This window comes from Vombatus ursinus, unplaced genomic scaffold, assembly GCF_900497805.2.
Source record: "Vombatus ursinus unplaced genomic scaffold, bare-nosed wombat genome assembly UNPS02014847.1, whole genome shotgun sequence".
Lineage (NCBI taxonomy): Eukaryota > Metazoa > Chordata > Mammalia > Diprotodontia > Vombatidae > Vombatus > Vombatus ursinus.
This window is the reverse complement of record NW_020954625.1, coordinates 12529497-12542793: the sequence shown is the minus strand read 5'-3', so window position 1 is coordinate 12542793 and position 13297 is coordinate 12529497. Positions and strand designations below refer to the sequence as shown.

At 37.8% G+C, this 13297-nt stretch overlaps 1 protein-coding gene across 1 annotated transcript in view; it reads right to left on the bottom strand.

Moving 5' to 3' along the window:
• Positions 1 to 1118: 1118 nt before the first annotated feature.
• RTKN2 (rhotekin 2) overlaps positions 1119 to 13297 on the bottom strand; it is a 35197-nt gene continuing 23018 nt past the window's right edge. Inside the window, exons 3-5 of the mRNA XM_027840521.1 lie at positions 12856 to 12914; positions 2992 to 3045; positions 1119 to 1240 (exon numbers count right to left, since the gene is read on the bottom strand). Coding sequence (XP_027696322.1) covers positions 1119 to 1240; positions 2992 to 3045; positions 12856 to 12914 — 235 coding nt within the window. The remainder of the gene's footprint in view (positions 1241 to 2991; positions 3046 to 12855; positions 12915 to 13297) is intronic.

Sequence of the window (13297 nt, the reverse complement as noted above, 5' to 3'; positions counted from 1 at the left end):
GTTTTGAATTCTCTGTGTGTAAAATATAATACAGAAAGAGGATTAAAGGCCCTACAAGTTACCATTAGGACACTTGACCTTAGGACCACACATGCTGGGCCGAGTTAGCCCGTGGTCATCTTAAACACAGCAAAATCGCGTGCAATGCACAGAGCTCAAGCAAAACTTGGGTGTCCGTCTTGCCTCTTTCACTGACTATCTCTGCAATCGTAAGGGAACTCCCTTAACCTCTCAGCCTTAGTATATGAATCTGTAAAATGGGGATGATAATGCCTGTAATCAAACAAGATGGTGCCTATCACTTTGGAGAACTGTGAACTATTGTCATTCTCTAGCTCCACAGACAGCAGAGGAGAAGAGCATAAGGCCAGATTGCTAACAGCCTTTTGGGATTCTAGGAATAAATAGGAATCACATAGTGATGGGGGCTAAGAGGATCTAAAAGGGGACAGAAAAGCCTTTTGGTCAACAGTAATTTTTAAGCTTACAAAAGGCAGCCTATCTGGTCTATATTTTGACAACAACAAACCTGTGAAACAAACCTGAGCATCACAATTCTATTTTATTCTTTTGTAGTACTGGAGGCAAAAGGATCGACAGGGAGAAGTCAGTAGATCTCAAGGGGCTGTTGTCCCCCTATTTCGGCATCGTTGTGGAGGCAAGCTTACCTAATAATAATAATGATAGCCTCCTTGTTTGGGATTCAAGATGCACCTCCGTTAGACCAAAGGTGACTTATTTTTATGAACTTCTAAAGAAGGTATAATTTAATTATGGGACTAGATCTAGAAACTGAACCCTTATTAATTTTATAAACACTGGTCCAACTCAATAAAACTTTAAATATTCATTGTTTCCATTCATCCACATAAAGGATTTTACATTCAAATTTTTAAAAATTGTCTTAAATTAAATGTAGAGATGTATTCTCTCTGTAGTCATGTTATTTTCAAATTCACTTCACAGCATGTGTTCTACCTGAAAAGTATTTAAGCAGTTGAAATAAAATGTCTTATTGCCTCCCAAATAATTCAAAATCTGAATTCTTAAGTCACGTGCTATTATGCCTTCTTTAATAAGAGATTAGCCTGTCTTTAGTCTTGGAAGACGAAAAATACTCACAATATAGTTAGATTTTCAAAACATATGTCAGTGATTGTTTTATCAGCAATCACCATGTCAGTGTCAAAAATTTCAGCTCCCATTTTGAACAAACAAAAAATGGCATAGCGCTGTGATCCTAAAAAAAAAAAAAAAAAAAATTTTAGCAAATGAAGCTAAATCCAATAAGCTTGTCCTTTAAGTATGATAAACAATTTAAAGATGCAAGTAGAAATCGAAGGCATTATCCCCAAAAGTTCTTATTTTCATAAATAATACAATACAAGCAAGCCCCCAATTTATGTAAAGGGTGTGTGCTAAAGTTTCTATGTTTGAAACTTAAAGCACATTTTCCCACAGAATCAATGTTATAGGTGGCAGGTAGATTGGAGGAGTACTAAGGTTGAGTCTTTGACAAGGACTCATTGGGAATTCAGGGAAAGATCCAGCTTGTCCTTGGCAGTTATTTCACGGCATGTTCTCCAGGGAAGAATGGAAAGAGGTGGAGTAGAAGGTTGGTGATGCTTCTAGGAAGTAGCAGGGGTGTAGAAGGTAAGAATGAGCAGCAACACTGACATGCTTCCTTCTCACCAGAGCCAGGCCCTCTTCTAGAGCTAAGGGAGAAGTAGTGGGAACAAGGCTGTAGTGAGGGGCAGGTATCAAAGAAGGAAAGGGGAGAAAAGACAATGACAGAAATCAACAGGAGAGAAGTTCCTCTGGTCAGTGGAACTATGTAACGGATGAACGTTCTAAGCATGAGGGGCATATGTAATCTAATTGAATATTGCCTGTATCATATTTCACATTTTATCTTGAATTTGTCTAGCAGCTCCATCAATACATAGAAGCGCCTCACCTTTCTGGAACTTAACTATTCCATAACTTCATCTAACTGGAACACGGCTGAAAATCAGTCAAGTAAACAAGAGATCACTAAGCTGCCAAGATTGATGTTACAAAGTCCATGAACCAATAAAATACTCATGTATTTTACTCCCAGGAGAGTCACTCTGCTAGCACTCTCCTCACTTCAGACCTGTTTATGCTGATTTGGACATAATTTCAACAAGCTGAGTTATCTGGTTTCTAAACACACATAGAGGAGATTTGATGTAGCAAATCAGAAGGGAGATTTTGCTGTAATCATTGGAAAGATGATCTTCCACTTTGACACATGCTTCTTTCTAAAGGTGCCTATAACTGCTTAAAGGGAATAGAAAACTAAGCAAATTTTAGACGTTCCATGCAAAATTAATCACGCTTAATGTGATCCAGTTATTAAAGAAATATCAATCAGTTGAAAAATATGCTAATATAATATAGAAGAAAAAGTGAACTAGATAAAAGATCTTTTTTTTTTTCCTTGTGGGCTTTCTGAACTCATTGACAACAAAGGTGAATGCTACGTTGGATAACAGCTGGAAATGATTTGGGGTTAATCTCCATGACCTTGGAAAGTACATGAATTTGTAAAAACCATCCAAGACGCCATGAAATGTTGAAATTCAGAGACTAAACTGCAGATTCTTTCCCTACCCTGTGCTACATATTCTGAAATATTGGAATGAGTTATAAATAAGTAAAGCGGCAGTAAAGTATTTCTAGCTGCCAGTCCAATTATAAATATCAACTTTCTCCCTTCTCATGACTTCTCTCCTATTTACTTTAACCATAACTATAGCTTTGCACATTTTCTCAGCAACAACCAAAAATATACTAGATATGCATAATCCTAATTGGTGGGAAGTTACAACTGAGAGACAGTATCAGTCTGTTAAATAATTCAGCAAAATTCTTTCAATTAATCAAATGATATCTGCATCTTGTAGAAACAGACTGGCTTTCAATAATCCCACGTTTGATTTAAACTAAGAAAATTTTTACACATACCTTCTTTATTACTGAAATGATCAGAGTCTTTCCACATTAATGGTATTCGAATATCTAGAGGGGAAAAAAAAAAGAAATGACTATGTGTAATAATTTTCTTCCAGACTACATACCTTGAAGTAATCTTAGCCTGTGAATTCCATAATGGATACTGACTACTAATGCCAGAAGAAAGTTTATTATTTAAATATCCCAGTATGAGCTACCATTTTGCTTTTTTAAAGTGTTAAGTTAGAAACTTTAAATCCTATAGGCCTTTAATATTAATGAAAGATTACTAAAAACAACATGTCTCTTATTCAGGAAAGAACTATAATAAATTTACAATGTAACATTTGCATTTTGTGATATTCTATACTCGAAAAGTAGATCAGCTATGGGAAAACCTTTTCACTGAATTTCTATTTTGTGTAGGCATCAATAACATATAATGGAATGTAAAGGGCAGCAATATATGATTTCATAGACTCAATGAAAGCTAGAGCCTTTGAGATCGCTGTGTTCAATTTTTTTTTTACAAACAGGGAAACTGAGTCCCAGAGAGATTAAGTGACTTGAGCATCCAGGACTCTGTTGCTGCACTGTTGTTCTAGTACCCCTGACAATCATAGCACTTCCTTCTATGACTTCACAGTTCTACAGCTTGAAAGGGCCCTTGAGGCCTTCATTTTATAGAGGAAAAAGCTGGGATCCAGAGAGGTTGTGTGCCTTACGCAAGGACACATTTATAGTAACTAACAGTGCTTCTGACTCTCAGTCCAGGAGTGGCTTTGGACCTTCACTCTTCAGACTGCATCTACTTCTATCCCATGGCTCTCACCAATACACAAAATATTGATGAGAGCACCATGGGCAAACTGATAGGGCCAGAATGATGGAAAATGGCCAAAGCTATTCATGAGCAAGTGAAAAGAGGGGCCTTTAAAATAAAAGAGAAAGAATACTGGGTTGGGTATCAGCCAACAGCTGAGCAGAACCTCCTTTAAATTCTAGATATGGGTTTTTTTTTTAAATATTTCTGTCAGAGACCCTAAAACTAGGACAGGGTTTTTAAAAAATACCCCCTCCTATTAACAAGCATCTATCTGCCCCTTCTCTTTCCCACCTCTTCTTCCTATTCCCCACACTGACCCTGCAACAAACACAAATGGACAAGCAAAGCACACCCCCATGTTGGCCATGGCCAAAAATGCTTGTCTATCTCACACTGTCTCTCTGGTTGATCACCTCTCTCTCAGGAGGTAGGCAATATTCAAAGTCGTCAATCCTTTGGAATAATGGGTTGATCAGACTTAATTCTTTCAAAATTATTAGCTTTTACAATGGTGTTATTATAGTATAAATCAGGGGTCGGAAACCTGCAGCCTTAAGGTCACGTGTGGCCCTCTAGGCCCTCAAGTTCAGCTCTTGATTGAATTCAAACTTCACAGAACAAATCCCCTTAATAAAAATATTTGTTCTATAAAACTTGGACTCAGTCAAAAGGCCACACCCAAGGACCTAGTAGGCCACAAGATTCCCCACCTGTGAACTAGGAAATCCCAAATTGTTGAATTATTTGGACAGCCCTCTCAATTTTCCACTTTGCTTTGGAAGAGGGGGCCACCAGTAATTCTCCCTTCCTGCCCTCTCTGTAAGAATAATCACACAAAGTAGAGAAGCCCGTGTGGGAACTGAGTGGATGAAATGGCGCATAGGCCCCAACTTGAAGGATATAGTATTGTCCAACTGTGTCTACAGACAAAGCCAGGTGGAGGGTGAGTTTCGGCTTGAAATACCTGGAGATTTTTGCCTAAATTATCTAGATAATTGCTTCAACCTTCTACTTCAATTTATTTCCTGAGAAACTGCCTAAAGCAGGTCTTAAATCCCTACTTAAAACTTTTTTTCCCTCTATCATCACTTACCAAGTTTACACATGAAATTTTCACACCTATTAATTATGTCAGTTTTAATTAGTTACAAATCTGTATGGATTTAAGCTGGATACATTTATGAAGCGCTTCCCTTTTAGACCCCCGAGACCTTGACTGTTCAATTAGAACTTTATCAGTCTGTCATCACCACCCCCTCCCTATTATGTTGGCTTCATTTCTACTCTTCTGATCTCAACTTAGCATTGGAATTGATATGTAAAAATCGAAACTAGGAAAACAGGTAAACTCAACTAATTATTCACACTAGGAATGGATTTTTCATTTCTGCGAAAAGATTCCAAGGAAAAGCCCTGGAAATAGTAAACTACTGTGGCTCACACAAGCCATGATTCAATTTGTACAAGTGTGATTTACAGACCTATAGGAAACATATTTATTGCCATAAAGCAAGGCACATCTGTTGAATGTCATCAATCTCTGAGAATATCGAATGGCTTTGGGGAAAAAACTCAACAACACTATTCTTATCCAATAGGGAGAGGGCAGCCTTGCCGATCCTTATTGTCTGAAAAGAAAACAGAAGCCAAAACAAGGGAGCGAGTGGACAGTGAGATAGAACGTTTGACTTAAATTAGAAGGATGAATGCTTTAATTATCCATTTTGCTTTGTTAATGGAGAGCTGACTCCCTAAGTGGCAGAACAGGATTAGGAATTTGAGGTTTCCTGAATGATAATCTGAAAAAAAAATTATGAAACCTTATAACAAAATCGTCATGTGCTAATTTAAAATTCACAACATGCCCTATCCAGTGTCAAAAAGTGATTAGGTGAGGGTGAAAAAGACAATCCATTACCTAAGGTCTTTAATACTCAGACTGCAAACTAAACTTTAGATAAAAAGGATGGTGTACAGGGGAAAATATGCTTCTACATTTCACCTCTTTGTTTTTACTAACAGGGAAGTAAAAGAATATTTGCTTCTCAAAAGCCAAGAGAGTTATGTCTTTAAAGTATCTGCAAGGAAAATCCAGGTTCAAAGCAAAGTTTTTCATGAGGGATTTAGTACAACGATACTCAATTGATTGTCATTAGCTATAAATTAGTTATTTCAGAAGGGCATTAATTCTACTGAGTCACTCAAGGCCTGATTGGTAATTTATTACCCTTGTACACTGAAGGGTGCCATTTGGATAAAAGAATTAGCTCACAAGGTACGAGATCTTTCTGAAAATTTCCTTTTAAAGAAATATACATTTTATTGATTAAATATTTATTGAATTCTTATCTGTGAGGCAGCAAGGCGCTACACAGAATACCAAAATTAGCTTCTTCCCTCAAGGAGCTTACTCTCTGCTAGGAAGCTAAAGCATGTATTCAAATAATGACAATAAGAAATCTCTGCTAAAAGCTATAAGAGCAATATGAAAAGGAAGCACTACTTAAACTCAGAAAACAGCTCATTTTATCCTGGAATGATCAAGGAACTTGAGGAACAGGTTATGATTTATCAACTAAAGAAAACTTAATAAAGACATAGATAAAAATGGATGCAAGCTCAAATAATCAAACAAACAACAGTATGACAAGTTCTTTTTTTTTTTTTTTTGGCAAGGCAATTGGGGTTAAGTGACTTGCCCACAGTCACACAGCTAGTTAGCCAGATTTGAATTCAGATCCTCCTGACTCCAGGGCTGGTGAGCTATTCACCGCGCCACCTAGCTGCCCCTAACAAGTTCTTCTAAGGATAATGAGAAGAAGACATAATCACAGTATTCATTAAAATAATGTAATCAAAGTTAAGATGCTAAAAAAGTGCTTTAGTTACCAAGGAAACAAACCAAGGCAGGGATAGTACACCTATGTGAGGTGCTTAAGATAACAAGAGATCAGAAGGAAGGTGAAACCTTCAAAAAACTAATCATGTATTAGAGCATTAAAAACCTCATGAGTCAATACAGAAATATACCAAGCAAAATGTAATAAAAAATTACATTCAATAAAGGGCCTTTGAAGTAAAGATTAAAAATTAGAAACTAAATCGATCACTGTTGGTGAAGCTGTGAATTGGTCCAGCCATACTAGAAAGCATTTTGGAACTGTGTTATTAAAGTGTGGATACCCTTTGACCCAATGAAACCACTACTAGGTCTGTTACCACCATCCCCCTCCCAAGAGATAAAAATTGAGGAAAAGGAGCCATATGTACAAAAATATTTACAGCAGCTTTTTGTGATGGCAAAGAAAGGGAAGCTGGAGGGGTATCTCATCAATTGGGCAATGAATTAGCAAGTTATGACATATGAACATGATGGAATACTATTGTTCTATAAGAAATTAAGGAAATGATTCCAGAGAAACCTTGAAAGACTTGCATGAACTTACACAAAGTGAAAGGAACAGAACCAAGAGAACAATTCATATAATGAAAACAATATTAAGACAAACAACTTTGAAAGACACAAGAATTCTGATCAACACAATGACCAATGATAACCCCCAGAGGACTAGTGAGGAAATTCTGATAATCATCTCCAAATAAAGAGGTGCAGATTGAAGCATATTTCTCAACGAATGGGGGAAGAGAGTTTGGAGGGAAAAAATTTAGAACTGAAAATAAAATTGAATTGAAAAAATCTTTAAAAGAAAGATGCAACTGTAGAATTCCTATGTTAATTCTACTTTTCCACCATTGAAAATGGACTTTGTACTGGGAAGGATAAAAACAAAAATGCTTATAAGAGATTCAAAAGGCAAAAGATCACAATGGTAAGCTGACCTGGAAGAGTTCCAGTCACTGAGTCCACTTCCATTCTATCTGTGAGCACTGAAACAACTTAGAGATGTGATTACTGAATAGCTACTGGTGATTTCTGAGGAACAAGTGTGGGTAGAAGAGGTGCCACTAGCTGGGAGATGGGTACATGTTGCAATCAAAAAAAAAAAAAAGTAGATACTTCAAACTACCTGAACCTGACATTGATTTCTGGTTAATAATAAAATTCTAGAACAGATAGAGATGATTCATCATCACTTAACAAAGGAAGAGGTAACCACTAAAAACCAACCAGAATTCATTTAAAACAAGTCTCACTAGACAGGCAGACCAGGGAGAGGCCACAGACATAGTCTAGATTTTAGTAAGGCATTCTGACAATCTCTCATGGTAAGGTTTGGACTTGATGAAACTACAGTTAGGTAGGTTTGGAACTAGCTTACTGGTAGGACACAAATAATGCTGATCAATGGCCAACTGGAGAGAGGTTTCTGGGTAGTGTCACAGAATGGTTCTACCCTTAGCTTTGTTCTCAACATTTTTACAATGACTTAGATGAAGGCACAAATAATAGGCTAATGAAATCTAAGTCAGGCACAATGCTGGAAAGGACAGTTAACACATTGGCTGATAGAATATAGATATAAAAATATCAGCAGGCCAGACCAGTGGGCTACAGCTAACAGGATGAAATTTAATTAGAAAAATAAACATCAAATATTTCTGCCCAAGACAGTTTCTAGGCTCTTTTAGTCTCTTCATTGTGGTAAGTGACTTACGTTGATTAAACTTCCTTTGGAAATGGTTATAGTCTGTGTCAAAGTCTATTCTTTTATCCGTTTCTCATTATGTGAAGTTAACAGCTTGTTTAAATAGGTCAGGAAGGAGATACCTCAAATATATGCTATATCACCTTACTTTGTATTCTTTCATCTATTTTAGTATTGATTTTGACCTTTGCCCTTAGAAGCTGGTGATCTTATTATACGTAGAAAATTCAGGAATCTGAATCAAACTGAACTAGCCATTTTCATCTGCTAAAATGTGATTTTATTTAGTGTTTGCCTGGTTCTATGAATCCTCTTTTCTGAAGAACTTTCTCTCTCCAAAGTTTTCAGTGATCTCTGGTTTGCTAAATGTGATGGCCTCTCTTATCCTTAACCCTCTACTACATCAGCTAGAGTAGACCACTCTCTCCTTTTGAATACTCCACACCGAATTTTCATGACACGGTTTTCTCTAGATTCTCCTATCTGTCTGCCCATGCCTTCTCAGCCTTCTTTGCTAGTTTATCCATATCACACCTTTTAACTGTAGGGGGACCCCTCTCCCCAAGATTCTATCCTAGGTTCTCCATCTCTCTCCTATCAGCTCACATAGGTTTTAATTACCAAGTCTAAGCAGATAACCTCCAGGTCTATAAATATAGTCCTAGGTTATGCCTAAAGCTCCATTTTCACATATTCAGTTGCCTATTGGAAGCATAAAAGTTAAACTATCTCCCACAGACATCTCGAACTCAACATGTCTAAAACCGAACTCATTTTTTCCCCCAAACCCACCTTTCTTCTACTTCCTTATTTCTGTCTAGGGCACCACCATCTGTCCAGTCACCCAAGCTCACAATCTCATGTATGCCTGACTTCTCATTCTTGCATATCCCACACATCAAACAGCTGCCGAATCCTATTACTTCTACCTCCGCAACACAGCTCACCTTATCCCCTATTCTCCACTCAAATAACCTCCATGCTAGTCCAGGCCCTTATTTCTCATCTGGACTATTTAGTGCAAATACTTGTAATTATTCTCTCAAGTGCTGTAAGTCTGCCCTACTTCAGTCTATCCTGCACACTGATTTTCCTAAAACACAGCCTGGCCATGTCACTGTCCCACTCAATTAACTCCAGGGGCTTCCTATAACTTCCAGGTTTAAATATAAAGCTCTGGGTTTGGCATTTGAAGCTCTTCAAGATTTCGTCCAATCTACCATTCCGCTTTTATTAAACATTATGTCCATATGCATTATAATATAGCCAAACTGGTCGTCTTACTGTTTCTTGTATATTTGCCTCTGTGAGAGTGCTACCTCTGCCTGAAATGCTCTTTTTTCTCACCTCTGCCTTGTTTCCTTCCAGGCTCAGCTAGGGTACCATTGTAGCCCTTCCTGATGCCCCCAGGTACTAGTGCCTTCTTCCCAGAATTATCCTGTCCTTATTTTATATACTCCTCTGCTAGTGTGGTCTTCCCCAGATGGTGTAAACACTCCAGGGCATGAAATGTCTCACTGTTGTCTTTATCATCAGCCCCAGCACAGTGCATGTATATGCAGTAGGTGCCTAACAAATGAAATGCCTGCTGGGTCATTCTCAAAGCCAGTATTTAAGATATGAAAGTAAGAGGCTTTGGTATAGTCTACAAGCCTTTGGCCTTTCTCATTTCTTACTCCTGAACCATGATTTCTAATGTATTTGGGGCCATTCTTTCCCCATGCTCACTTTTGCACTAAAGTCTGCACTAAAGTTTTTAAAATTTATTTTATTTTTAATTTATGGAATAAAACAAGCATTTCCATAACACAGTATACAAAATGGTTTACACTGCAAATCTACTATGTACAAGCTGCTATTCTTTTTAAATATATAAACGTTATCATGTAATTTTTTTTTCTTTTTTCTTCCCCCTCACCACTTTGGCTACTATTAAGACACAAATAGATATACATATATATATACATATATATATATGTAAAATTATTCTATACATACTTCTAGTTATCAGTTCTTATTCTGGATGCAGATAGTGTCTTTTTTCACATGTCCTTTGTAGTTAATTTGGTTATTTATAATAGTCAAAATGACTTATTTGCTCAAAGTCATTCTTACAGTATTGCTGTTACTGTATACAACATTCTCCTGGTTCTCTTCATTATTTCATACAAATCTTTCCCATGTTTTTCTAAGATCATTGAGCTCATCATTTCTTATATCACAGTAGTATTCTGTATACCACAACTTGTTCAGCCATTCCCCAACTGATGGGCATCTCTGTAATTTCCATTTCTTTGCCACCACAAAGAGCTGCTATAAACATTTTAGAACATATAAGTTCTTTTCCTTTTTCCCTAATCACCTTTGGAAGCAGACCTAGAAGTGGTATTTCTGGGTCAAAAGGTATAGGCAGTTTAATAAATAACTCTTTGGGCATAATTCCAGATTGCTCTCCAAAATGGTTGGATCAGTTCACAATTCCACCAACAATGAACTAGTGTCTCAATTTTTCCACATCCCCTCTAACATTTGTCGCTTTTCCTTTCAATCATTTTAGCCAATCTGGTAGGTGTAAAATGATACCTCAAGGTTGTTTCAATTTGAATTTACCAGTCAGTAATGATTTAGAGCATTTTTTCATATGACTATAAATTGTTCTAATTTCTTCATTGGAAAACTGCCTGTTCATATCCTTTGACCATTCATCAGCTGGGGAATGACCCATACTCTTATAGATTTGACAAAGTTCTTTACACGAGATGAGAACTCTGAGAAACTATATAAATTTTTCCCCCAGTTTTCTGCTTTCCCTTCTGATCCCAGATACAAGTTTTATTTGTACAAAAACTCCTTTATGTAATGGAAAATTATCCACTTTATACCTAACTTTGCTGGCTATCTCTTGTTTATTCATAAATTATTTGCCTACCCGTAAGTCTGATAAGTAATATATTCCATGTTCTTCTAATTTTCCTGTAATATCTTTCTTTATATTTAGGTCATGTATCCCTTTTCACTTTATCTTGGTAAATGGTATAAGATATTGGTCTGTGCACAGTTTCTGCCACCCTGCTTTCCAGTTTTTCCAATGATGTTGATCTAATTAGTAGGGTCTTGTTACGTTCATTCTCTGAACCAAATGTCAGTGCGTAATAGACAATTATTTTCACAATGGTCTTGCTCAATAGCAAATGCTCATCTCACGCACTGCAATGGAAGATGAACAAATGTTTCAAAAAGTTGTGTTTCTATGTGCTTATCCATACAATAAAACCAACTCTTATTTGCCTCTTCAAGAGAAACCTGTGAGTCACTCATGCATTGAATGGCAAATTGTGAACTGGTTTCACATCAAGTGAAAAGGTCAAGATTTGTATGACTCACTTCCTCTGGGAATAAGTCCAATGGTTGGACACTGATAAGGATCTCTCATGAATTCAGGGGATGGTTTATGAACGCTCAGAAAGGGAGGTGATCTCAGAAAGGGAGGATGGTCTAAAAATGGTGACTTGTTTTGCTCTGCTCCCAAAAGTGGAGGAGGGGAGGGATGTGGCTACATAGAGCCATTTAAAACGTTTCTTTATGGTCGTCGGGCCCAACAATTCATCACCAAGTGGCCACACTAATTGGGAAGAGTACCTCTGAACTTAGCTAGGTTGGTCCTCAAAAACAAGATGGAGTCTGCTGCTGGGACCACTTTTCAAGCCTTTCTGACAGATGTTAGTACCTGCTGGAGCTGGTACTCCCCTGGCTAGGACTAGGGTCATACCTCTATGCTACCACGAGGCACAATGTGGCATCTAAGTAGAAAAAACACACTTGTCCTGAAATATAAAAGGCTACAATTCAGGATAAAGAATTGTCTATCTCCGGGCTGCAGGGTGGTGCAATAGGCTTGAAACAGCAAATGTTTCAAATTCTGCCTCGGACACTTCCCAGCTATGAGACTCTAGACCAGCCACTGAGCCTCAGTTTTCTCGTCTTCCAAATGGGGATATTAATAGTATATACTTTGCAGGGCTGCTGTGAGGATTAAATGAAATTTGTAAAACACTTTGCAAACCTTAATGTACCATCTACATGCTGGCAATTATTAGGATCCCTAGAGGTCTTTAGGCAGAGTTTGGGGGACTCTGGGAAAACAACATGAACAGGGTCCATGACTGGAGTAGGGGGTTTGACTAAATGGCTCCTTCCAAGTCTGCCTGTGATTCTGTGACTTGGCAAAGAGGGCGGGTGGACCACGCAAACAAGAGAATTAGCAACAAGCCCGGCAGAGGACAAAACCAGACATCCACGTGTATGGTAATGGAAAGCAGGGCTGAAAAGATAGGCCTGAACTGGGGGACGGTTGGCTCGGAGGACCAGGCTCAGGAGTGTGACCCTGTAAGACCTCAGCAAGTTGAGTGGGAAAGCAATGGGACATTGCCACATATCACATACCTGATAGCGCAATCTTTCCTTTACAAGCAGTCCATTCTTTAGTTTTGGAATCCCCACATCTGTCAAAAGAAAAGGGTGACTGAATTATTACACTCCTCACTTACCAAATGACACAATAGTGAACTGAAAAACAAAGTTTCATTGACTTCCCAAGTATATAACTTACTACCAGGAGGTAAATCACCCTGACCAGATTATATATCTTGTATGGGCAGGATTGTTTGCATACTGTCCCCCCCTCCGTCAGAATAGAAGCTCCTTGAGGGCAGGACCATGATTTTGCCTTTCTTTGTATCCTCAAGACTTAGCACGGTGCCTCATACATAGTAAGGTCTTAAATGCTTGCTGATGCGCTGTAAAATTTATGCATATTATGTGTGTATGTATAAATATGTCTATATAAACATTTATATTGTTTACAAAGCCCTTCCATCACAACAAG